The 27243-nt window shown below is 38.4% G+C and overlaps 1 protein-coding gene across 2 annotated transcripts in view; it reads left to right on the forward strand.

Moving 5' to 3' along the window:
• EPS8 (epidermal growth factor receptor pathway substrate 8) overlaps positions 1 to 27243 on the forward strand; it is a 212605-nt gene that overhangs the window by 108688 nt on the left and 76674 nt on the right. For both annotated transcript variants that reach the window (XR_008199334.1, XM_052639440.1), the window contains exons 2-3: positions 22994 to 23073; positions 26702 to 26775. Coding sequence is in view for 1 of the 2 variants with exons in the window: in XM_052639440.1 (XP_052495400.1) it covers positions 22994 to 23073; positions 26702 to 26775 (154 nt within the window). In the remaining variant the exon portion in view is untranslated. The remainder of the gene's footprint in view (positions 1 to 22993; positions 23074 to 26701; positions 26776 to 27243) is intronic.

Raw genomic sequence — 27243 nt, forward strand, 5'->3', positions numbered from 1 at the left:
AAATAGTGCCTGGCACAGTGGCTGACACCCTAAAATGCTTAATAAATGAGCATTAATTTTTTTTTACCATAGTAAACAGATATATGTCTGTTTTTGAAAATGTCCATTTTGTTATAATTTGGCAGACATTTTAAAAAGTAGTACTGTCTACAGTCAAAGCTTATATTTACTGTCTTTTAAGTATGAAATTTCATAGCCTTGATTAAAAAAATTTTCCCATAGAACTTAAATTTTCTTCTTTTAATTTTTATGACTATAAAAATATCTAATCTCTGAAGAAAAGAAAGCTTCACTTTATTTTTTATAGGCAACTAGAATTTTAAAATGAATGCACAGGTATCTCTTGACTTTTCTTTGAGGGGAGCTCACAAAGAATTTGCTCCCAGATACATTTATTTTAAAAGGCATCTCTTTGGAAAAAACTATTTAAAAATCTGTTTAATTAAAATGAATAAATTAGTGGTTATTTACCTAAGGATAAATTTCAGGTTTCATTTAGAAACCTAATTCTGTTGTGCTATGATTTAATTTCTGAAAAAATAGTTACAGCATTTTTCGTTAACAATAATGCCTGATTTAGATAGAGATATTGCCTCACTTTTACATATTATAATGTTTCTTTTCTGCAAATTGAAAATAGCATTTGTTGCTACAAAAATAACAGGCAGTTAATTGTATACTACCAAAATATCAGCTGACTTTTTGTAAAGTGAATACCCTTCATTTTTCTGTGTGTGAATGCTTTTACTCTGACTTTTATGGTACTTTTATTTTTAGTATAAACTTGTACTCATATTTCGTAGCTACCTTAACTTCTCAAGTTCATATTAGAGGTGACTTGAATTTTTCTCCTAAGTTTTTCATTTACAGATATCTGTCCATTTTTAGGCCATGAAAATATATTAGATATGTAATATCCTAAATAAGAAAAGAATTTGAAAAATAATAGAAAAAAATAATAAATTTTAAAAAGGGAAAAAAACACATTTTAGGATATGATAAGAAACCACAAGTCAAGCCATGTTCCTTTAAAAAATTTTTTAAATTTCTTTTTAATTGAAGGATAATTGCTTTATAATATTGTTTTGGTTTCTGCCATACATCAACATGAATCAGCCATAGGTATACTTATCTCCCCTCCCTCTTGAACCTCCCTCCTGCCTCTTACCCCATCCCACCTCTTGAGGTTGTCACAGAGCACCTGATTTGAACTTGCCACGTTATATAGCAAATTTCCATTAGCTATCTAATTTTATATACAAGCCGTGTTCTTAGGTACAACTTAATAGTAATAAAGATGACATTTTTTATTTAAAAAAAAATACATTAGAGAAAGAAGCAGATTCACTTCAGTTCAGACCCTTTGGAGATCAAAACATCTTAGCCAAATAATGGATAAGATAAACTGTGCTCATAACCTATTTGCAGTCAATTCATTGTTCAGTTCAGTTCAGTCGCTCAGTCGTATCTGACTCTTTGCAACCCCATAAATTGCAGCACACCAGGCCTCCCTGTCCATCACCAACTCTCAGAGTTCACTCAAATTCACGTCCATCGAGTCAGTGATGCCATCCAGACATCTCTTCCTTTGTTGTCCCCTGCTCCTCCTGCCCCCAATCCCTCCCAGCATCAGAGTCTTTTCCAATGAGTCAACTCTTCACATGAGGTGGCCAAAGTATTGGAGTTTCAGCCTCAGCATCAGTCCTTCTAAAGAACACCCAGGACTGATCTCCTTTAGGATGGACTGGTTGGATCTCCTTGCAGTCCAAGGGACTCTCAAGAGTCTTCTCCAACACCACAGTTCAAAAGCATCAATTCTCGGTGCTCAGCTTTCTTCACAGTCCAACTCTCACATCCATACATGACTACTGGAAAAACCATAGCCTTGACAAGATGGACTTTTGTTGACAAAGTAATGTCTCTGCCTTTGAATATGCTATCTAGGTTGGTCATAACTTTCCTTCCAAGGAGTAAGTGTCTTTTAATTTCATGGCTGCAGTCACCATCTGCAGTGATTTTGGAGCCCCAAAAAATAAAGTCTGACACTGTGTCCACTGTTTCCCCCATCTATTTCCCAGAAGCAGATTAAGCACATACATTTATTCCGCTCCTTCCAGAAATGATGACAGTGAAGGGATTTTAAAAATGCAGAAACTTGGTAAGACCAAGGGACCCTGGAAAATCCAGAAATGATTGTAACTAGCCTACACATCCTGAGAAACTGAAACTCAAGCCTTTAGGGAGAGACATAAAGGTTCACATCAGAAAGGCTCAGCAGTGAGGGTGAGGTGAAAACAGGAGGAAGAGATGGCAGTCTGTTTCAAGAGAACTTGGACCCCAGGTACCTCCCCACTGTCCAGCAGGACTGGAAGTTTACTCCGTGGAGAATGTGAAGTGGAGAACTCTTGAGTGGGAGATACCAAGGCGCAGATAGAGGGTAGAGGACTCAGTGAAATACTTAATAAGTAGTGAGACACCCTCAGGGTACTTCAGTTCCTCCCCCACATTTTGGAAGTCAGATATGTATTCTCTAGGTATGAAACCAGAAGATACTTCTTTGAAGACTCTGAACCATTTGTGCAGAAGACTTATAGGTACTAATAGTTGGGATCTCCAAGTGGAACAGCCCAGCCAGATTACTCTGCAGTGAAGCCCACCTGTTAACAAGACCCACCCATTGACACAGACTTGCCAGTCAGCTTTTTTGTGCTCCATCTTCAAGGTGAGGAACAACCAGTGATCACCAGACATTTGAAGAAATCCGGAGACCAAAACAAACCTAGATTAAACGAGGAAATTGACAGAAACAAAGACAAGGGCGAATAAAATTTTAAAATACTATTATTAATATTCTCAGAAATATCAAAGAATACACTGCAATTAGGAAATAAGAGGTGCTTTAAGGAAAGAAACATGTAGGGCATGAAAATGTACTCCTGAAAAATTAAAAATTGATGAAGGACAATGAGAAATTAAAATGTATTTTGAAGATAAAGTTGAGGAAGCCACTCAAAAAGTAGAACCAAAATAACACGAAATGGAAAACAAAAGAGAATAGACAAGAAAATTAGAGACTCCGTCCAAGAGGTCCTATTCTGAATAATAAGCTTTTTTTTATTAAAGAAAAATTTAAAAAATGTAGTGAAGAAACTGTGCAAGAAATAACTCAAAATTTACTAGAATTTAAGGAAAATGATTTTCAAATTTAAAAGGCTTATTGAGTTTCTAATATATTGAATTTAAAAAAAAACACTCCTACACTGATGTATTCATGAAAACAACAGAGGAAAAAACTGAAGATCACCAAATTCCAGAACTTGCAGAAAGGGGAAAAAAAAAAAGGCCCTTAATAGAATACTGAGAAACAGAATGACCCTTGTCATCTCAGGAAATCAGTGAAGACACAAGAACAATGCCTTCAAAATTACAGGGCAGAAATAATTTGCAGTATGAAATTTGAAACTGAGACAAACTTGATCATCTATGAAAGTAGACTAAACACATTTACAGTTATATAAAGCTTCAGAAATTACCTTTCTCATTATACTCTTTCTCAGAAAGTTCCAGAAGTATGTGCTTTTCCAAGATTTATTTTTTTAAATATAAATTTATTTATTTTAATTGGAGGCTAATTACTTTACAATATTGTATTGGTTTTGCCATACATCAACATGAATCCGCCATGGGTGTACACGTGTTCCCCATCCTGAACCCCCCTCCCACCTCCCTCCCTGTACCACCCCTCTGGGTCATCCCAGTGCACCAGCTCCAAGCATCCTGTATCATGCATCAAACCAGGACTGGCGAATTGTTTCACATATGATATTATGAATGTTTGAGTGCCATTCTCCCAAATCATCCCACCCTCGCCCTCTCCCACAGAGTTCAAAAGACTGTTCTATACATTTGTGTCTCTTTTGCTGTCTCGCATACAGGGTTATCGTTACCATCTTTCTAAATTCCATATATATGTGTTAGTATACTGTATTGGTGTTTTTCTTTCTGGCTTACTTCATATAATAGGCTCCAGTTTCATCCACCTCATTAGAACCAATTCAAATATATTCTTTTTTATGGCTGAGTAATACTCCATTGTGTATATGTACCACAGCTTTCTTATCCATTCATCTGCTGAAGGACATCTAGGTTGCTTCCATCTAGGTTACTTCCAGAAGTATGTGCTTTTCCAAGATTTAAAAAAAAAAAAACAAAAAACTTTAAGAAAATGGGAAAGTTGGGATCCAGGAAACAAGGATCTAAGGCAGGAGAAAGATGAGGGTAATGAAGAGGAGGATGTTGAATTTGGGTACTACGATGAAAGCCTGCTGGAGGCTTAGAGAGTCATCAGTTCTGATCATGGTAGGAATATATAGAGATCAGAGAGAGATGCCCACAGAAAGAGGAAAAGGATAGTCTAGATGGTGTTTAAATGTACTGAAAGAAGACCACTACTTCTGGTGGAGAGTAAAGGAATGAAATTAATAAAAGTACATAGGAGAACTAAGAGTCAAGGGTAAGATAATTATGAATGAAGAGAAAAGTTTGTACAAAAAAGGAAATTTAACCCCGGTGTACTGTGAGTGGCAATTGCACAGACACAGTGAGCTGAACTTTGGTCTAACCAAATCTGATATACATGTAGCTTTGCCTTCTGTGATGCTCATCCTCATCGGATCCCAGCTTCATTCCTTGTTATGCCCTCCCTCTTCAAGTTATTCTACACCAACTCTGAACTCCTGGTGGTTTCCTAACTGTATCAAGCTGACTCTTATCCTCACTCTTTCCTTTTTTCTTGTGGTTTACCTGGTTCATACATCATGAAGACCTGAAGGAAGGCTTTTAGGAACTGAATGCCCTCCCCTTCCCAATAGGAGGTGCTCACCTAGTCTTCTGCGCTCTGCTTGCCACATTGTATCATGAATGATCCCTTTGATGTCTCTCCCGCACTGTACCATACACTGCTAAAGGTCTTTACCTTGCCTTCTGTGATTTAGTCCTTCTTTGAGGGAGGTTTTGTTCTGTAGACCCACCCCTAATCTAGCTCTCTTGAAGTCTTTACTGTGCTTTACATTCCCTGTAATGTGCTCATTTCCTAAATACACCTTTTCTTTCCTTGTTTTTTTTTCCTCTAAGATTTCCTCATCTCTGTAACATGGACACATTTTCAAGGAAGGCTTTGTTAGTGCTGGATCTTCTGTGAGTTTGATGTGGTGCAAACGGTTATTTTCTTAGCAAGAGTACCTGCTATTGAGCAGTTATTTTCGTATTCAGCCAAATGCAGGTGATCACTGGAACTGACATTTTTTGTTTTGACTATTTTCTGTTGCATCACTTTCTAACAGCATATTAGGACTACCTCTGTTTCTGAGGATAAATGAAAAATAGTATTTTGAGCGAAGTGAATTTTTATATTTGTCAACAAAATATTAAGCTGTATTGAATAATAGGAATAAGAAAAATTTCAGAATGGTTTGAGAGTTTTACCTTATCTGCCTAGTCATGAACTTTCCATGGGCTTATAAAGCTATGTATGTTGAACTTGATATGCTCGGATACCTAGAGCGGTACACAAGGTCTTCTATCAGAGTGAAATACCTGCCCCTGTGTAACCATTATGCTGATATTTGGATCTGTAAAACCATGTCTTGCTAAAACAGATCAAACAAATTGAAATAATAAATACTTTGATAAGATGTGAGACCTCCATGTCTTATCAGATTAATCAATGTTTGAGTGATATGGCAGACAGGGAGAGATGAAATTAAGATGGAAAGTAGCATCTTTTAATAACGGATCTGAAAAGCAGGGTAGGGGTGATGTGACCATGTGCATTATAATACATCAGTAAGCTGATCTGATCTTCACTTGTACAGAATTGCTTTTTTTTTTTTCCCTAAAGTCCTGTATCAATCCTGCTAAGTGTTCAACTTAAACATTTTTACTTCTAATAACCTTAGGGAGATGTATGTATGTTTTGGAAAAGTGGGATGAATTCAGCACAACATTTGCTTAAAGGTGGCATTTCCCATTTTGTGGGTTGTGACCATTTCGAAAATTTGTTGTCTAGTTTGTAAACCATAGGTCCTCTTAAGGAGCTGTACTGAAAATTCAGAGCGAATTGCCTGCCATGTTCTGTTTATTGTTTAACGTCCTTTGCTCTAGGTAATGCCAAGGAAGGTAATCTTGGCAACAGGGTAGTTAAATATTAAAATGTTATATCTCATCTGTGGGTCAGAGCTCTTCTCACTGTACCTGTGAGGTTTTATGATTTACTATTTTTAGGGACCATTTAATACATCATAATGAAATTTGAATTCAAGAGTTTCGATTTCACTAAGGATAAATTTAGAACATTTTTTTTTTTTTTTGTCTGTCTCTCCACCCAGCTGGGTTACGTGAGGCCCAGATAACTCTTTGTTTGCCTTTGTTAAAAGATATGTTGACCTGCACTAATTTAGTGTAGGGCACTACCATGGAAAAAGGATGTTTAGCAATTAAGATATATCATATATCATATGAAGTCCTGATTTCCTCATGGCTTTTGTTTTGTATTAGTCAATGGCACCAAGTTTAGTTTTGGAAACCTTCTACCAAGGTTCGTACAATATCAGTGAATAGTAACCCTCAAGGCTGATGTACAAGAAGAGGAAATTTGAAAAAAAAATTATTGGGGGAGGTGGCAGGTGGGGTGGGTGAGATGGTCTTCTTGACTTCTTTTCCCAAAATGTTCTCTGAATTCTTCTCAATTGAGGAATGAATTGACAGAAAAAAAATCTATTTTTTAATTTGTACCCTGAGAGAATATGTCCCCAGTGAGTATTTTCCTGCCTCTTCTGAGAATCTGTGCCCAACAACTCTTTACTTCTGGGAAGATTGGAACGTCTTAAATAATGTTTACTTTTTAAAATTCTGATCATCTTTTGCTGGTGGTAGCCAGGGGTTTTGTTAAGGGCTATAATCTGTCTCATGCCCTGATTTTAGTTGCTTTCTTGGTTTCATTTTCTAGTTCTTTTCTTTCTCTCTCTTTTCTTTCTCTCTTTAGCAGTATTCTGTACCCAGCACAACTGAAGCTTAACTCAGATCTTCTCTGGACCATTTGAAATAGGAGTTTTATAGGGAATGAATCATCAGGGGTTTTTATCTTTTTTGTCTTTCCATCTTACCAGTTTAATATTTTAAAAAAATAGAATAAATAAAGTAATGGTGGGAAATACACACAAATTTCTATGTAGAATAATTCATAATAATTTGTGTAGATAGTTCTTCTTCAAGGAGGTAGAGCATCACTGTCCACCCCTTAAGAATATTCTACACATACTGACCTCCTTCCCAAGAGGGCTTGTGTAATGGTGGCGAGGAAAGTCACTTTATCATGGGGAGACCTGACAAATGCTGCCAAGGTCAGCATAAACCATGTGGAGTCAGGGTAGCAGCATGTACTAGTCTTGGTATGGTGTGATGAGAATGGCACACGTCTCTGTGTCTTTCTTCCAAAATCTATAACTCCATTCTAACCATGAGAAAAAAATCAGTCAAACCCCTATAGAGAGACATCCTACAAAATAGCAAAGTGCAGCACTCCCCAGAAAACTGCCAAGGTCATCATTGCAGGTTGAATTGTGTCCTCCAGAAGAAATGTTCATGTCCTACTGCCCTGTACAAATTAGTGTGACCTCATTTGTTTATTTATTTTTAATTTAAAATTCTTTTAAGTTGAAGTATGGTTGATTTTATAATGTTGCATTAGTTTCAGGTATACAGCAGAGTGATTCAGTTGTATGTATTCTTTTCCCATATAGGTTATTATAAAATATTGAGTATAGTTCCCTGTGCTTGCAGTATGACTTTGTTGGTTGTCTGTTTTGGACTTCCCTGGTGGCTCAGACGGTAAAGCATCTGTCTACAATGTGGGAGACCAGGGTTCAAGCTCTGGGTTGGGAAGATCCCCTGGAGAAGGAAATGGCAATCCATTCCAGTACTATTGCCTGGAAGATCCCATGGACAGAGGAGCCTGGTAGGCTACAGTCTATGGGGTTGCAAAGAGTCGGACACAACTGAGCGACTTGACTTTCACTTTCCCTGTGTTTGCAGTATGACTTTGTTGGTTGTCTGTTTTATATACAGTAGTGTGTTTATGCTATTTGATTCCTGGGTTGGAAAGACCATCTGGAGGAGGGCATGCAACCCATTCCAGTATCTTTGCCTGAAGAATCCCACAGACAGAGAAGCCTGGTGGGCTACAGTCTATAGGGTCATAGAGAATTGGACAAGACTGAAGTGACTGAGCTTGCACGCACAGTGTGTTTATATTAATCCCAAACTCCTAATTTATCCCTTTCCCCTCTCCCCTTCAGTAAACATAAATTTATTATGTCTGTGGTCTGTTTTGTTTTATAAATTCATCTGTATCACTTTTTTTGGGGTTCCACATATGAGCAATGTCATATATTTGTCTTTCTCTGTCTGGCTTCCTTCTAGTGTGATAATCTCTAGGTCCATCCATGTTGCTGCAAATGGCATTATTTAACTCTTTTTATGGCAGAGTAATGGTCTACTATATATATATATGTTTATACACCACATCATATTTATCTGTTAATCTATTGATGGACATTTAGGCTGTTGCCATGTCTTAGCTACTGTAAATAGTGCTGAAGTGAACACTGGGGTCTATGGATGTTTTCACATTATGGTTTTCTCTGGATATATTCCCAGGGTTGGGATCACTGGATCATGTGGTAGCTCTATTTTTTAGTTTTTTAAGAAATCTCTGTACTGTTCTCCATAGTGGCTGAACCAATTTAGTTTGGCTGTGAACCCCCCATTCAGGTTACCATGAGGTCATACTGGATTGGGGTGAACACGAAGTCCACTGACTAGTGTCCCTATGAAAAGCAGGGAATTTGGGCTCAGAGACACACCAAGCAGAGGTCATATAGAGGCAGAGCCAGACTGAAGCGACGCGTGTACAAGCCAAGGAAACCCAAGGCGAGCAGCGACTGGCGGAAGCCAGAGGAGCGAGGGGGAACTCTTCCCTGCAACCTTCACAGACAGCTTCGCTCCGCTGACACCTTGATTGTGGACTTCTCACCTCCAGAACTACGAGAGAATAAACTTATGTTTTAAGTCACCTGAAGTCATCAAAAGCATGGAAACTTTGAGAAATGGCCACACTCTAGAGGAGTTTAATGAGACATGGGGACTAAATGTAATGTGGTATTGTGGATAGGATTCCAGAAAAAAAAAAAAAAAAAGGTAAAAAGATGAAGGAACTCTGAATAAAGTATTGACTTTAGATAATAATAAAATGTTGATACTGATTCATTGTGACAAATATACCATATTAATATAAGATATTAACGAGGAATGGGGAATTCAAGAATTTTCTGCGCTATCTTCATAATTTTTCTGTAAACCTAAAATGATTCAGAAATTTAAAATTTTATTTCAAAATACTGTAGTTTTAATAAAAGACTGCAGTTTTTATAAGACTTCAAGCATATTCAGTGGACTAAATAAGGGTGGCAGTTTGTGAGGAGGCACCAGAATCTACTTTAGCTGGTTAATTACATCACAGGGTACTTTTGAGTCAAAAATTTCTACTGACAAAGTATATGCCCCTTTAAAAGTCAATTTGTTGTGGCCTTTTTCACAGAACTAGAACAAAATTTTTTTTAATTTGTGTGGAAATACAGAAGACCTCAAATAGCCAAAGCAATCTTGAGAAAGATGAATTGGAAGAATCAAGGTAACTTACTTCAGACTGTAGTACAAAGTTACAGTCATCCAAGCCATATGGTACTGGCACAGAAACAGACATATGAATCAATAGAACGATAGGTTATAAAACCCAGAAATAAACCCATGCATCTAATATGAATTCATCTACAACAAAGGAGGCAAGAATATACAATAGAGAAAAGACAGTCTCTTCAGTAAGTGGTGCTGGGAAAACTGGACAGCTACATGTAAAAGAATGAAATTGAAACATTCTCTGACATCATACACAACAGTAAACTCAAAATTAGTTAACAACCTAAATGTAAAATGAGGCACTATAAAACTCCTGGAGGAAAACATAAGTAGAACACTCTTTGACATAAATATCAGCAATATCTTTTTAAATCTGTCTCCTAGAGTGATGGAAACACAAACAAAACAAAACAGGAAGTCAGTTTATTGTAGCAACCAGTATATAAGACTGTAAGTCCACTATTAGTCATGGAGATAGTATAATGTAGAAGGTACACATTTTGATGAAAGGTTTTATCAAGGCTGTATAGGGAGGGTACATGTAAAAAGGAAAACTCATACATAAATAAATATACACAGATTTCACTTTAAATTCCTCATACCACTTGTGAAATTTCATGGAAACCTTGCTCAGAAATTGTTCAAGATCTGATCCAACCACTGTCTCTTCCCCACACTCCCAGTAGCAACCTCTATGTTCCTGTTCAGGAATTCCAGTTCCAACTGCCTGACCTGCTCTCTTCGGAGATCTGAGTCCCAGATCCATGGATTTGATGAACTTTTTTATTTTGTTTTTTCAAAAATTTTATGGGACTATAGTTGCGTTCAGTTAAGTTCAGTTGCTCAGTCGTGTCCGACTCTTTGTGACTCTTTGCGCAGCACGCCAGGCCTCCCTGTCCATCACCAACTCCGGAATTCACCCAAACTCATGTCCATCGAGTTGGTGATGCCATCCAGCCATCTCATCCTCAGTTGTCCCCTTCTCCTCCTGCCTTCAATCTTTCCCAGCATCAGGGTCTTTTCAAATGAGTCAGTTCATCCCATCAGGTAGCCAAAGTATTGGAGTTTCAGCTTCAACATCAATCCTTCCAATGAATACTCAGGACTGATTTCCTTAAGAACTGACTGGTTGGATCTCCTTGCTGTCCAAGGGACTCTCAAGAGTCTTCTCCAACACCACAGTTCAAACGCATCAATTCTTCAGTGCTCAGCTTTCTTTATAGTCAACTCTCACATCCATATATGACTACTGGAGAAACCATAGCTTTGACTAGATGGATCTTTGTTGGCAAAGTAATGTCTCTGCTTTTTAATATACTGTCTAGGTTGGTCATAGCTTTTCTTCCAAGGAGCGAGCATCTTTTAATTTCATGGCTGCAGTCAACGTCTGCAGTGATTCTGGAGCCCCCCAAAATTAAAGTCTGTCACTGTTTCCATTGTTTCCCCATCTATTTGCCATGAAGTGATGGAACTGGATGCCATGATCTTAGTTTTCTGAATGTTGAGTTTTAAACCAACTTTTTCACTCTCCTCTTTCACTTTCATCAAGAAGCTTTTTAGTTCTTCTTCACTTTCTGCCATAAGGATGGTGTCATCTGCATATCTGAGGTTATTGATACTTCTCCTGACAATCTTGATTCCACCTTGTGCTTCAGCATTTCGCATGACGTACTCTGGAAGTTAAATAAGCACGGTGACAATATACAGCCTTGACATATTCCTTTCCCGATTTGGAACCGGTCTGTTGTTCCATGTCCAATTCTGACTGTTGCTTCTTGACCTGCATACACATTTATGAGGAGGCAGGTCAGGTGGTCTGGTATTCCCATCTCTTCAATAATTTTCCAGTTTGTTGTGGTCCACACAGTCAAATGCTTTGGCATAGTCAATAAAGCAGAAATAGATGTTTTTCTGGAACTCTCTTTTTTTCTATGAGCCAGTGGATGTTGGCCATTTGATTTCTCATTCCTCTGCCTTTTCTAAATCCAGCTTGAACATCTGAAAGTTCACAGTTCACATACTGTTGAAGCCTGGCTTGGAGAATTTTGAGCATTACTTTGCTAGCATGAGAGACGAGTGCAGTTGTGTGGTAGTTTGAACAATCTTTGTCATTGCCTTTATTTGGGATTGGAAAGAAAACTGACCTTTTCCAGTCCTGTGGCCACTGCTGAGTTTTCCAAATTTGCTGGCATATTGAGTGCAGCACTTTCACAGCATCATCTTTTAGAATTTGAAACAGCTCAAGTGGAATTCCATCACCTCCTCTAGATTTATTCATAGTGATGCTTCCTAAGGCCCACTTGAGTTTACATTCTGTGATGTCTGGCTCTAGGTGAGCGATCACACCATTGTGGTTATCTGGGTCATGAAGATCTTTCTTGTATAGTTCTTCTGTATATCTTGTCACTTCTTCTTAATATCTTCTGCTTCTGTTAGCTCCATACCATTTCTGTCCTTTTTTGTGCCCATCTTTGCATGAAATGTTCCGTTGGTATCTCTAATTTTCTTGAAGAGGTCTCTAGTCTTTCCCATTCTATTGTTTTCCTCTATTTCTTGGCATTGATCTTTGAGGAAAGCTTTCTTATCTCTCCTTGCTATTCTTTGGAACTCTGCATTCAAATGGGTATATCTTTCCTTTTCTCGTTTGCCTTTAGCTTCTCTTCTTTTCTCAGCTATTTGTAAGGCCTCCTCAGACAACCATTTTTCCTTTTTGCATTTCTTTTTCTTGGGGATGATGTTGATCACTGCCTCCTGTACAATATCATGAACCTCCGTCCATAGTTCTTCAGGCACTCTGTCTATCAGATCTAATCCCCTGAATGTATTTGTCACTTCCACTGTATAATCCTACGGGGTTTCATTTAGGTCATATCTGAATGGTCTAGTGGTCTTCCCTACTTTCTTCAATTTCAATCTGAATTTGGCAATAAGTAGTTCATGATCTGAGCCACAGTCAACTCCCGGTCTCTCCTTTTTTTTTTCTTTTTGCTGACTGCATAGAGCTACTCCATCTTTGGCTGTAAAGAATATAATCAGTCTGATTTCAGTATTGACCATCTGGTGATGTCCATGTGTAGAGTCTTCTATTGTGTTGTTGGAAGAGGGTGTTTGCTATGACCAGTGCCTTTTCTTGGCAAAACTCTATTAGTCTTTGCCCAGGTTCATTCCGCATTCCAAGGCCAAGTTTGCCCATTACTCCAGTTATTTCTTGACTTCCCACTTTTGCATTCCAGTCCCCTATAATGAAAAGGATGTCTTTTTTGGGTGTTAGTTCTAGAAGGTCTTGTAGGTCTTCATAGAACTGTTCAACTTCAGCTTCTTCAGCATTACTGGTCAGGTCATAGACTTGGATTACTGTGATATTGAATGGTTTGCCTTGGAAATGAACAGAGATCATGCTGTCATTTTTGAGATTGCATCCAAGTACTGCATTTCAGACTCTTGTTGACCATGATGGCTACTCCATTTCTTCTAAAGAATTCCTGCCTGCAGTAGTAGATATAATGGTCATCTGAGTTAAATTCACCCATTCCAGTCCATTTTAGTTCGCTGATTCCTAGAATGTCAATGTTCACTCTTGCTGTCTCCTGTTTGACCACTTCCAGTTTGCCTTGATTCATGGATCTAACATTCCAGGTTCCTATGCAATATTGCTCTTTACAGCATCGGACCTTGCTTCTATCACCAGTCACATCCACAGCTGGGTATTGTTTTTGCTTTGGCTCCATCCCTTCATTCTTTCTGGAGTTATTTCTCCACTGATCTCCATTAGCATATTGGGCACCTACTGACCTGGGGAGTTCCTCTTTCAGTATCCTCTCATTTTGCCTTTTCATACTGTTCATGGGGTTCTCAAGGCAAGAATACTGAAGTGGTTTGCCATTCCCTTCTCCAGTGGACCACATTCTGTCAGACCTCTCCACCATGACCTGCCTGCCCGTCTTGGGTGGCCCCACAGGGCATGGCTTAGTTTCACTGAGTTAGACCAGGCTGTGGTCCTTGTGATTAGATTGGCTAGTTTTCTGTGATTATGGTTTCAGTGTGTCTGCCCTCTGATGCCCTCTCGCAACACTTACCATCTTACTTGGCTTTCTCTTACCTTGGACGTGGGGTATCTCTTCACGGCTGCTCCAGCAAAGCGCAGCCGCTGCTCCTTACCTTGGACAAGGGGTATCTCCTCACTGCCGCTCCTCCTGACCTTGAATGTGGAGTGGTTCCTCTCGGGCCTCCTGCACTCACGCAGCCACTGCTCCTTGGACATGAGGTTGCTCCTCTGGAGCAGTATAGTATCAGTATAGTATTAATGTTTTGAACTGAAAGGTTAGTCATTTCTCATATTATCATATCAAAGAGGTGTATATACACTGATGATATCATCATAGCAATAAGAATTAGAGGGAAATACTCAGATAGTACTAATAAGGTATATGTGGCTCTTTTCTGTGCTAGGCCTTCCTAAGAAGTCTATTAAGTACTAAACATATAATTATGACTAGAATGTTTCTTGTTAGTTGCTTGTTAAGTTTTAGTAACAAGTATTTTTTTTTCACCTAGTTGTTAAGCCAGTGATATGCTGAATTGAGCATAGATTTCCTCCCAAATTATGACCTAACTTATAAACAGCCTAAGAATTTTCTGAGAATTATAAAGAAAAAGAATCAAGATAATTATTTTAAATGATTGCAATGTATTGTGCCTTTAAGGCACAGAATTATTCTTTCTACATGGAGATTGGCCTTGAGAAAACACTGTGCTTCCATATAGCTTAGAAAATATTGTGATACTTTAACAAGTGTTAGCTACTATTGTCATCATCATCATCATTTTTTTAAAAAATAACAGTTTAGTGTTATTTGTTTCCTAAGTTTTTTCACACACAAAATTTCTCTATTCCTAAAAGGTTGACCAATGCCATAGAGAAATAGATGATGACTTTTCTACAGGTGACAATACTGGTAAGATGTATTGAAAAGTGATTGCTCTAGAAGACACAGGAGGAGTTAGAATATGTGATGATTGAGAAAGTTGAAATTATACTTTTTGGTCTTTTTTATACTGTAAGCACAATCACTAATAGACTGTGTCACACAGTATTGGTAGAAATTAAATTTCAATGGTGTTTTACTTAAAACCCTACATAATGATGATAATCACCGTCCTCACCCCACAGTTTGGTTATCACTTAGATCAAGAGACAAAAATTAAATGAAGTTAAAGTTGAAATACAGTTGCTTCAAGATAGGTACTCTGTCACACACAGACTAACAAAAACTTAAATAAACAAGTAAAAATCTGTGACATTTTTCTTAGGGCACACGTCATTTCAGAACAGCTTAATATACAGAGAGGCTGCTGGTTGTATAGTAGCTAGATTGTGTAGTGGGCTACTAACATTGAATAATGCCTACAGACTCATTCATCACTTTGTAAATCGAAAAGGGGATATAAATTATTATTTTATTTATATTTGGAATCTTAAGCTTTCTGATACAAGTTTATCTTGCTAGTTTAGCCTTATTATAGCCTTATTTATTTCTTCTTACAGTGACTTTCATACATGTTATTTGCTTTCCTTTGAAAATTTCAGTGTTGAACAGTTTTGGTACGCTTACCTTAGATCTTAAATTTATCCTCCTTATCTTTGTAATTGCTAAGGAATGCTATTTTCTGGAGAAAATGAGGGGAAAATTATAGTCACTATGACTTACAAAAAGTGTTTCCATAAGAAAATTGATGCTATTTCAAATTTGTTGGAAGCTATTATGAAGATTTTAGTGTACACTTTTAGTAGAATTAAGTGGTTAATGTATAGTAGAGTTTACTGAATTTTTCCACCCTTAGGAGCAGTGAAGAAAAACTTTGTCTCAGTTTTTGAGTTGTTTTGTCTAAGAGTTAATAAAAGTAAAAGTATATAATTTCTCAGTAAGAGTTGATGATTCTTCTATATTATATATCTGTTCCTGTATGTAGATATATATATCTCTACGTATATGAATATACATATATATACACACAGACACACATACGCATATATTGTTGTTGTTGTTCAGTCACCCAGTCATGTCTGACTCTTTGTAGCCCCATGGACTGCAGCACACCAGGCCTCCCTGTCTCGCCTCTTATCCTGGAGTTTGCCCAAGTTCAGGTTCATCGCATCAGTGATGCCGTCCAGCCATCTCATCCTCTCATGCCCTCTTCTCCTTCTGTCCTCAATCTTTCCCAGCATCAGGGAATTTTCCAATGAGTCATCTGTTCGCATCAGATGACCAAAATACTGGAACTTCAGCTTCAGCATCAGTCCTTCCAGTGAGTGTTCAGGGTTAACCTCCCTTAAGATTGACTGGTTTGATCTTCTTGCTGCCCAAGGGACTTTCAGGAGCCTTCTCCAGCACCACAGGTTGAAGGCATCAGTTCTTTGGTATTCTGCCTTGTTTATGGCCCAGCTCTCACAACTGTATGTGACCCTGGGAAGACCATAGACTTGACTATACGGACCTTTGTCGGCAGAGTAATATCTCTGTTTTTCTACACACTGTCTAAGTTTGTCATTGCCTTCCTGCCAAGAAGCAGTCGTCTTTTGATTTCATGGCTGCAGTCACCATCTGCAGTGATTTTGGAGCCCAAGAAGAGGAAGTTTGTCACTACTTCCACTGTTTCCCCTTCTATTTGTCATGCAGTAATGGGGCCAGATGCCACAATCTTAGGTTTTTAATATTAATCTTAAGCCAGCTCTTTCACTCTCTTTCTTTACCCTCATTAAGAGGCACTTTAGTTCCTCTTCACTTTCTGCCATTAGAGTGGTGTAATCCACGTATCTGAGGTTGTTGATGTTTCTTCTGCCTGTCTTGATTCTAGCTTGTAACTCATCCAGCCTGGCATTTCTCATGATGTGCTCAGTGCATAGGTTAAACAAACAGGGTGACAGCAGACAGCCCTGTCATACTGCTTTCTCAATCTTAAACCAGTCTGTTGTTCGATACAGGGTTCTAACTTTTGTTCTGATCTGCATACAGATTTCTCAGGAGACAGTAAGATGGTCTAGTATTCCCATCTCTCTTAAGAGCTTTCCACAGTTTGCCATGATCCACATAGTCAAAGGCTTGAGTGTAGCTGATGAAACAGAGATAGATGTTTTTTCTGAAATTCCTTTACTTTCTCTATAATCCAGTGAATGTTGGCAATTTGATCTCTAGTTCCTCTACCTTTTCTAAACCCAGCTTGGACATGTGGAAGTTCCTGGTTTGCATAATACTGAAGCCTGAAGCCTAGCATGCAAGATTTTAAGCATGACCTTACTAGCATGGGAGATGAGTGCATTTGTCCAATGGTTAGCATATTTTTTGGTACTATTTTTGGGAATTGGGATGAGGATAGACCTTTTCCAGTCCTGTGGCCACTGCTGGGTCTTCCAGATTTGCCGACATAATGAATGCAAAACCTTGATGGCATCATCCTTTAGGGATTTGAATAGTTCTGCTGGAATCTTATCACATCCACTAGCTTTATTAACAGCAGTGCTTCATAATGCCCACTTGACTTATGTAGAGATATATATCTACATATAGTATATATGTGTGTGTATATATATATTTGTATGCATGTATGTGTATGGCACGCTGCTGCTGCTGCTAAGTTGCTTCAGTCATGTCTGACTCTGTGCGACCCCAGAGACGGCAGGCCACCAGGCTCCCCCGTCCCTGGGATTCTCCAGGCAAGACCACTGGAGTGGGTTGCCATTTCCTTCTCTAATGCGTGAAAGTATACATAAGTATATGGTTTCCCCAGTGGCTCAGCGGTAAAGAATCTGCCTTCAATGCAGGAAACGCAGGTTCAGTCCCTGGGTCAGGAAGATTCCCTGGAGGAGGACATGGCTTCCCATTCCAGTATTCTTGTCTGGAGAATTCCATGGGCAGAGGAGGCTGGTGGGCTATAGTCCGTGGGGTTGCAAAGAGTCGGATATAACTGAAGCAACTGAGAACTCAGCATATATATGGTCCATATAGGTATAAATAGGATATATCTTTCAAAAACCTAAAGGAAAACAAACATTTGTAATTGTTTCCTTTGCAAAGAGTGCCCTGTATTGCTTTGTTTAAATATCTAAAAGCCTCCACAATGCTACATGAGCATCTGTGACAAATGACACTCTGGTTGCTAAAGAGGAAAGTTTCTATATTTAAAATTCAGTTTAGCAAATCAACATTTTCTATTCCTTTTTCAAGTGTCTCATTCTGACAAATCACTATTTTAAAACAAAACACAAACCACGCATTTATTTGACTGTCATGAAGAATTAAACATGAAAAAGATGAGCTGTGGCTATCGCTTTTCACTAAAACCACCTGCTGTGGTTTTAAAATGCAAACTAGATAAAAATCACTACAAACCCTGGGGGTTTAATTTGAGTATTAAATAAACCAGCTTGTTTTAAAAGAGTATTTTTTTTTTTTTACCTTTAGGAGAAACTTGTACATCTATCTCATTTGATCTTTTGTTAGCCCTGTGAGCTAGAGAGGCCAAATTGCCTCTATTTTACTGATGAAAAAATAGAGGCAGAGGCTTAATTGACTTGCTTAGGCTAGTTAGTGCCAGAAATGGTGTTAAAGTTCTAGGATTTTGTGAAAGCCTCTGTCCTAACCTTTAGCTCCCTGGTGGCTCAGCAGTAGAGAATCCACCTACAGTGAAGGAGATGCAGGAGACACAGGTTTGATCCCTGGGTCCAGAAGATCCTCTGGAGGAGGAAATGGCAATCTGCTCCAGTTTTATTGCCTGGGAAATCCCATGGACAGAGGAGCCTGGTGGGCTCCAGGCATAGGGTTACTAAGAACTGGACACTACTGAGCGACTAAACACACACACACACACGCACACACACACCACACACACACACACACACGCACACGCATACACCACAGAGACACCATAATGTTATCTCAGGCCTCTGTCCTGGCCCAAATTCTAGAATGTAACAGTGGTATGCTCTCTCTTGATCCTATAGGCTTGTGAGAACCGACTGTGAAATATTCAGGATTTCGTAAGCTGCTGTTAAACCATTGCTAGCTTGGAATGAGCCATAGTGGGAATATTTATACAATGCAAATCAGGAAGTATTACAAATCAGGGTTCTATTTTTCTCTAGAGAACTGGTTTACCTCTATGCACTGATTGTATCTAAGTATAAATCAAAGGAAAATCAACAACAATAATAAAAACAGAAACAGTAATTAGTATAAATGTAATTTTATGGGTGCACTATTTACGTTGGTTAAAGGTAAATATTTCTTTGTTCTTTAATTTAGAAATTTGCTTCTAAGCTGTGAATAAATATGGACAAGACTCTCAGAAAATGTTGAATTAAACTTGAGTGTTTTGAGGACCTTTATAAATCTTATCCATTCTTTAAAAACTAGGTCAGGTTCCAACCCTTCCAAAAATTATGACATTTGCCTTGCTTTTCCTATCTCAGAACCTTTAAATAGATTTAAATAGAGCCTTATACCTTGGGACCTATTTACTGTGTGTTTCATATGGATTGGTTTTATCTCCGTAAGAATACAGTAAACTCTTTGAAGAGTAGGATGTAGACTTCCAGTCCATCCTTCTTCCTTTGAATTAATATCTTATGAACACCCAGCCTGTTCCTGGTACCATTCTTAATGCTTAAGAGACAGCAGTCATCAGATAAGTCTCTGACCTCATGGAGCATAACGTCTAATGAAGAATCAGGAATTAATTTAAACAAATGAGAAATTACAACTGTAGTAAATACTTTGAAAAATTGTGTATAGTGCTGAGTGTATCTGATGGTGGGCTTTTATCTATTCACAGAAGTCAGTAAATGCTTCCCCAAGGACATGGTGATTGAACTGAGATCTGAAGAATGGGAAGGAGTTAATTTGAAGTTACTAGGTCTTCAATATTATTATAGACTTTCTGTGCCCTCCCTGTTTAAGTTCCAATAAATCATATACTGCCCCCCACCGCCCCCTGCATTTGGCCCTGAATTTTCCCTTTGTAATAGTAACAACAATTTAAAATATTATATTTATTTACTAAGTATATATTTTTTCTATTAGACTATTGGCCCAAAGCTAGGACTATGTCTCTTCTTATCTCCTTAGGAGTCCCAGTATTCATCATAGTACCTGACATGTAACTGACACAATAGTTGTTAATGTTTCTATTCTTGCCTTTGTCTCATAATAAAGCTGGGATACGTCCCACCTACCTCTCAGTTATTGAAGCAACATAGTAATGTAATGTATACAAAAGTCAGACATGTAAGACAGGATCCAAAACAGTTTAGTGCCACAGAAACCAGGAAGGGCCAAGTAGTTAGGGAGTGAATAGAAATAACTCAGGTGTAAGAATACTGTTTAGGGGAAAAAGAAAAGGCCATTGATATGGCAATAAGGAAGTTATACTTATTTGCATTCATCTTATTTGAAGGAAATTTGTTCAGTTTATGAAGCAGATTAAAAAGGGTTTCTGAAGAGAAATTCAGTTCAGTTCAGTCACTCAGTCGTGTCCAACTCTTTGCGACCCCATGAATTACAGTACGCCAAGCCTCCCTGTCCATCAACAACTCCCGGAGTTCACTCAGACTCACGTCCATTGAGTCCGTGATGCCATCCAGCCATTTCATCCTCTGTCGTCCCCTTCTCCTCCTGCCCCCAATTCCTCCCAGCATCAGAGTCTTTTCCAATGAGTCAACTCTTCGCATGAGATGGCCAAAGTACTGGAGCTTCAGCTTTAGCATCATTCCTTCCAAAGAAATCTCAGGGTTGATCTCCTTCAGAATGGACTGGTTGGATCTCCTTGCAGTCCAAGGGACTCTCAAGAGTCTTCTCCAACACCACAGTTCAAAAGCATCAATTCTTTGGCACTCAGCTTTCTTCACAGTCCAACTCTCACATCCGTACATGACCACAGGAAAAACCATAGCCTTGACCAGATGGACCTTAGTCGGCAAAGTAATATCTCTGCTTTTGAATATGCTATCTAGGTTGGTCATAACTTTTCTTCCAAGGAACAAGCGTCTTTTAATTTCATGGCTGCAGTCACCATCTGCAGTGATTTGGGAGCCCCAAAAAATAAAGTTTGACACTGTTTCTACTGTTTCCCCATCTATTTCCCATGAAGTGATGGGACCAGATGCCATGATCTTCATTTTCTGACTGTTGAGCTTTAAGCCAACTTTTTCGCTCTCCTCTTTTACTTTCATCAAGAGGCTTTTTAGTTCCTCTTCACTTTCTGCCATAAGGGTGGTGTCATCTGCATATCTGAGGTTATTGATATTTCTCCTGGCAATCTTGATTCCAGCTTGTGTTTCTTCCAGTCCAGCGTTTCTCATGATGTACTCTGCATAGAAGTTAAATAAGCAGGGTAGCAATATACAGCCTTGACGTACTCCTTTTCCTATTTGGAACCAGTCTGTTGTTCCATGTCCAGTTCTAACTGTTGCTTCCTGACCTGCATACAGATTTCTCAAGAGGCAGGTTAGGTGGTCTGGTATTCCCCTTTCTTTCAGAATTTTCCACAGTTTATTGTGATCCACACAGTCAAAGGCTTTGGCATAGTCAAGAAAGCAGAAATAGATGTTTTTCTGGAACTCTCTTGCTTTTTCGATGATCCAGTGGGTGCTGGCAATTTGATCTCTGATTCCTCTGCCTTTTCTAAAACCAGCTTGAACATCAGGGAGTTCACGGTTCACGTATTGCTGAAGCCTGGCTTGGAGAATTTTGAGCATTACTTTATTAGCATGAGAGACGAGTGCAATTGTGCGGTAGTTTGAGCAATCTTTGGCATTGCCTTTCTTTGGAATTGGAATGAAAACTGACCTTTTCCAGTCCTGTGGCCACTGCTGAGTTTTCCAAATTTGCTGGCATATTGAGTGCAGCACTCTCACAGCATTATCTTTCGGGATTTGAAACAGCTCAACTGGAATTCCATCACCTCCACTAGCTTTGTTCGTAGTGATGCTTTCTAAGGCCCACTTGACTTCACATTCCAAGATGTCTGGCTCTACATTAGTGATCACATCATCATGATTATCTGGGTCATGAAGATCGTTTTTGTACAGTTCTTCTGTGTATTCTTGCCACCTCTTCTTAATATCTTCTGCTTCTGTTAGGTCCATACCATTTCTGTCCTTTTTTGTGCCCATCTTTGCATGAAATGTTTTCTTGGTATCTCTAATTTTCTTAAAGAAATCTCTAGTCTTTCCCATTCTGTTGTTTTCCTCTATTTCTTTGCATTGATCACTGAAGAAGGCTTTCTTATCTCTTCTTGCTATTCTTTGGAACTCTGCATTCAGATGCTTATATCTTTCTTTTTCTCCTTTGCTTTTTGCCTCTCTTCTTTTCACAGTTATTTGTAAGGCTTCCCCAGACAGCCATTTTGGTTTTTTGCATTTCTTTTCCATGGGGATGGTCTTGATCCCTGTCTCCTGTACAATGTCATGAACCACATTCCATAGTTCATCAGGCACTCTATCTATCAGAAAAAGTTGCTTTTCTTGTGAAAAGTAAAAGGAATGTATAAATGAATACCTTCTGGAAAAAAGATATATCCAAGTGTATGGATAGGATGTAGTCAGATATGCTTTGAAAGAAGGAATAAAGAAAATGGAAGGAAGGAAAGTAGGAAGGAAGAAGGAAAAGCGAGATACAGAAAAAAAGACTGGAAGAAACTGACAGGACTGGTAAACATTTATCTTTAAATGATGGGGTTGGGTGATACTTTTCCCCGCAGTCTGTTTTGTATTTTGTGCTTTTCTGTATTTTTCAAGTTTTTTTTTTAAATTTAATGACTTTATATTACTTTCATAATGAAATGTTAAAATAACATTTCATAAAATTGAGTAAAATATAGAATTATGTTTATCTAGTTTGAGGGTTCAGAACTATATTTACAATTTTTCTTTTACTCCCCTGGGGTTTGATCCCTGATCAGGGAACTAGATCCCATGTGCTGCAACCAAAGATCCCACATGGTGCAACTAAGACCCGGGGCAGCTAAATAAGTAAATAAATATTAGGAAAACAATTTTTAAATGGCAATTTAATCTTTGTTTGTATGTCCATATGTAATTCTGTTGCCTGAGCTCTCAAAGGGTGGAGATATTTATATTTCTAGCGTCATCCTGGAAGTGACACGTATTTTATTGAATGAATAACTTTAAAGCTGAGATGTCTCAACCTTTTTATTGCCTTCAATCCATGAACCTTTCTCTTTTCAGAACACAAGCGTTAAAATCACGATGAATGGTCATATTTCCAGTCATCCCAGTGGTTTTGGAATGAATCCATCTCAAATGAAGTAAGTTGGACATTTTATATTTAATTTTTTGCTTATTTTAATTTGTTTTGGTGGTTTTAATTGTTGTGTACTTTCAGCAAAAAAGATTGATTTCACTTATTTATGTAGTTCATTCCTCAATATATAATTTCTTTGTAACACTAAGATATGTTAATGTTAAAAGTTTACTGTGTCTTATAAGAAAAAAGATGATTAAGCAATCAACCCCAATGACAATGATCTAATTGAAGACATTTTGATCTGGTATTTTATGTATTAATGCTTTCCATAGTCGAATATGTACTCTATTTCATAGCTTTCACTTTCTCTGGAGCATTCAGTTTTTGTCATTTGTAAAATATTTGCATTTGAGGAAAGTTGAATGTCATCTAGTCCAGTCTCTCAAGATATTTACCATTGTGTAAAATTTTTAAAAAGGCCAGTTCCTGTGGCTTTAGATATAATTTGAAATCAGTACACCAACTTAAGTGGCCTTTGCCTTTTATATTGTGGTTATTTTATATTAGTCATTCTGATTTAGAGTTCACTGTCTTTCATAGCTCGGTTATTCACATTTTTCAGGTCTAGCCTGTTCACATTGCTTCATCTTTTCTTTTTACAAAGATGCTTGCCAATATCTTTAGTGTTGGTCAGTAAGAGACACCAGGGGAGCATGTCAAGTGTCATCTTTATCTTGCCCATGAGTTTACTCAAGTCAGAAAGTTTTACCACAGCTTCATTTTTTCCTTTTTCTTATAATAAATATCCATTTAATCATGAATTTATTATAATTTCTTCTATTAAGGAATTCTTATTTCTATCCCAAACTGTTCCTTCTCTTCTAACTTGATTTGTGGGCTTTATCTTCTGCATGAATTTTTACAGCCCCTTTCCATCTGGTTTTGTTCAGTTGCTAAGTCATGTCTGACTCTTGGCGACCCCATGGACTGCAGCACACCAGGCCTCCCTGTCCTTCACTATCTCCCAGAGTTTGCTCAAATCCATATCCATTGAATCAGTGATGCTATCCAACCATCTCATCCCCTGCCACACTCTTCTCATTTTGCCTCCAGTCTTTCCATCTGGTTACCTTGCCATTAATTCCTGGGTTATCTTTCTTAAAAAGTAGTTTGGATCATGTTACTTCCCTGTATAAACAGATTAGAAATTTAATTCTTAAGCTCTCCATTTGCCTTCCCTGCTTCTTGAGCCATTCATCTCTGCCAAGCACATCCCATTAGATGCTTATCCCTTCAGCAGCCATGCTTGTTCTTGAGCAAGATCTACATGCTTTTTCCTCACTTAATTGTCACCTGCTTCTGGAGCTGCCTTCCATTCTTTTAGATTCTGCTTAAATGCCAGTCAGGTCTTCTTGAGCATACTTATAGAAACTTAGTCCTTTTTTTGATGTTTTATCTATTAGTTTTACCCAGATATCACATTCTATAGTAACCATTTTTCTTGTATTAACAATACACTCCCTACCCCCCTACCCCCACCTTTGTTGTTGTTTAGTTACTAAGTCCTGTCTGACTCTTTTGTGATCCCATGGACTGCAGCCCACCAGGATCTTCTGTCCATGAGATTCTCCAGGCAAGAATGTTAGCATGAGTTACCATTTCCTTCTCCTAAGGATCTTCCCAACACAGGGATCGAACCTTTGTTTTCTGCATTGGCAGACAGATTCTTTACCACTGAGCCACCAGGGAAGCCACCCACCTTACTCCTCATTTATCTAGATTTTCAGTTCAGTTCCGTTCAGTCGCTCAGTTGTGTCTGACTCTTTGCAATCCATGGACTGCAACATGCCAGGCCTCCCTGTCCATCACCAACTCTCGGAGTTTACTCAAACTCATGTCCTTTGAGTTGGTGATGCCATTCAACCATCTCATCCTCTGTCATCCCTTTCTCCTCTTGCCCTCAATCTTTCCCAACATCAGGGTCTTTTCATATGAGTCATTTTTTCACATGAGATGGCAAAAGTATTGAAATTTCAGCTTCAACATCAGTCCTTCCAATAAATATTCAGGACGGTTTTCCTTTAGGATTGACTGGTTGGATCTCCTTGCAGTCCAACGGACTCTCAAGAGTCTTCTTCAACACCACAGTTCAAAAGCATCAGTTCTTCAGTGCTCAGCTTTCTTTACAGTCCAACTCTCATATCCATACATGACTACTGGAAAAACCATAGCTTTGACTAGATGGACCTTTGTTGGTAAAGTGATATCTCTGCTTTTTAATATGCTATCTAGGTTGGTCATAACTTTTCTTCCAAGGAGCAAGCGTCCTTTAATTTCATGGCTGCAGTTACCATCTGCAGTGATTTTGGAGCCTGAAAAAATAAAGTCTGTCCCTGTTTCCCCATCTATTTGCCATGAAGTAATGGGACCAGATGCCATGGTCTTAGTTTTCTGAATATTGAGTTTCTAGATTTTTCAGTCCAGTTCAGTTCAGTCGCTCAGTCGTGTCCGACTCTGTGACCCCATGAATCGCAGCACGCCAAGCCTCCCTGTCCATCAACAACTCCCGGAGTTCACTCAGACTCACGTCCATTGAGTCCGTGATGCCATCCAGCCATCTCATCCTCTGTCGTCCCCTTCTCCTCCTGCCCCCAATCCCTCCCAGCATCAGAGTCTTTTCCAATGAGTCAACTCTTCTCATGAGATGGCCAAAGTACTGGAGCTTCAGCTTTAGCATCATTCCTTCCAAAGAAATCTCAGGGTTGATCTCCTTCAGAATGGACTGGGTGGATCTCTTTGGAGTCCAAGGGACTCTCAAGAGTCTTCTCCAACACCACAGTTCAGATGCATCAATTCTTCAGCACTCAGCCTTCTTCACAGTCCAACTCTTACATCCCTACATGACCACAGGAAAAACCATAGCCTTGACTAGACGGACCTTAGTCGGCAAAGTAATGTCTCTGCTTTTGAATATGCTGTCTAGGTTGGTCATAACTTTTCTTCCAAGGGCTTAATAAATGTTTACTGAGTAAATTTTAAAAATTTAAATAATGTTTACTTCACATAACAGTAAATTGGAAGTAGGGTATAGCTAGTCAGATTTAATGATAAAGTGTTATTTTTGTTAACTTCTCTTTAGGCATTTGTGAAAACAATAGTGTCTATTTTGCTATAGTTTGAATGACTGAGAACTTTTTATAATTGGATCACTCAAAACTCAATTTAGTATGGTAAACTTAAATTTTTCTAAGCTAGCTTCAACCTTATTGAATCTCCATGGCTGTTTTTTTTTTTTTTTTTTTCCCTGAGTCTTTATTGAATTTGTTACAATACTGCTTCTGTTTTTATGTTTTGGTCTTTTTTTGTTGTTCACAAGGCACGTGGGATCTTAGCTCCTCTACCAGGGATCAAAGCTGTACCCTCTGCATTTTGAATGCAAAGTCTTAACCACTGGACCACCAGGGAAGTCCCTTGGCTGGGGTTCTGACTTGGCATTTGAGAGAATCTATATTGGATCAGTATCCAATAGCCTATTTCTGAACAGAACCAGCTGTATTAACTCCATATACTTTTCTGAAAACACATGGTGATTGTGGTACACTGGAATTTGCATTTGTAGTTTTGACTTTTTATTGCTTCGTTTGGACTTTAACTCATCACACTTACCTTTTTTTATTTTTTTATTACAGTGGCTACGGATCATCAGCCACCTTTTCCATGGACAGAGATCACAGTTCACGAACAAGTGCAAAGGCTCTTTATGGTATGTTCGTATATTTAATGGGGGTATAAATACATTTCTGACTACTTTTGCAAATGACATATTCAAAGCCACAGTTCAAACCTATGACTTGTTTATATTATTGGGAATGAAATAGAGATAAATGCATAAGGATTATTCTAAAAATAATTTTTGTGGAATCTACCAAAGCCATAATCTCTATGGGCTGTCATACAATTTAGAACTACAGATGAAATGTATTCAGTATTTTCTATGGAGACTTTTCTATGGAAACCTAAGTACCTTAGGTAGATTTCCCCAACTAATGATGCGTGATGTGTTTGTTGATCTTCATGACTGATTCTGTTGATCATGGGTTGACAGCGGGACTTCTTCCTTACAGCTCTTGAACTTTTTGGGTAATATGATAGTTTGACCAATAGCCCTTATGTAATTTCTTAGTGATCTTTCTCTAACTTCCATTGCCTTCATTCTGTTGTCCCAGCTATA

Source organism: Budorcas taxicolor, chromosome 5 (genome assembly GCF_023091745.1).
Source record: "Budorcas taxicolor isolate Tak-1 chromosome 5, Takin1.1, whole genome shotgun sequence".
NCBI lineage: Eukaryota > Metazoa > Chordata > Mammalia > Artiodactyla > Bovidae > Budorcas > Budorcas taxicolor.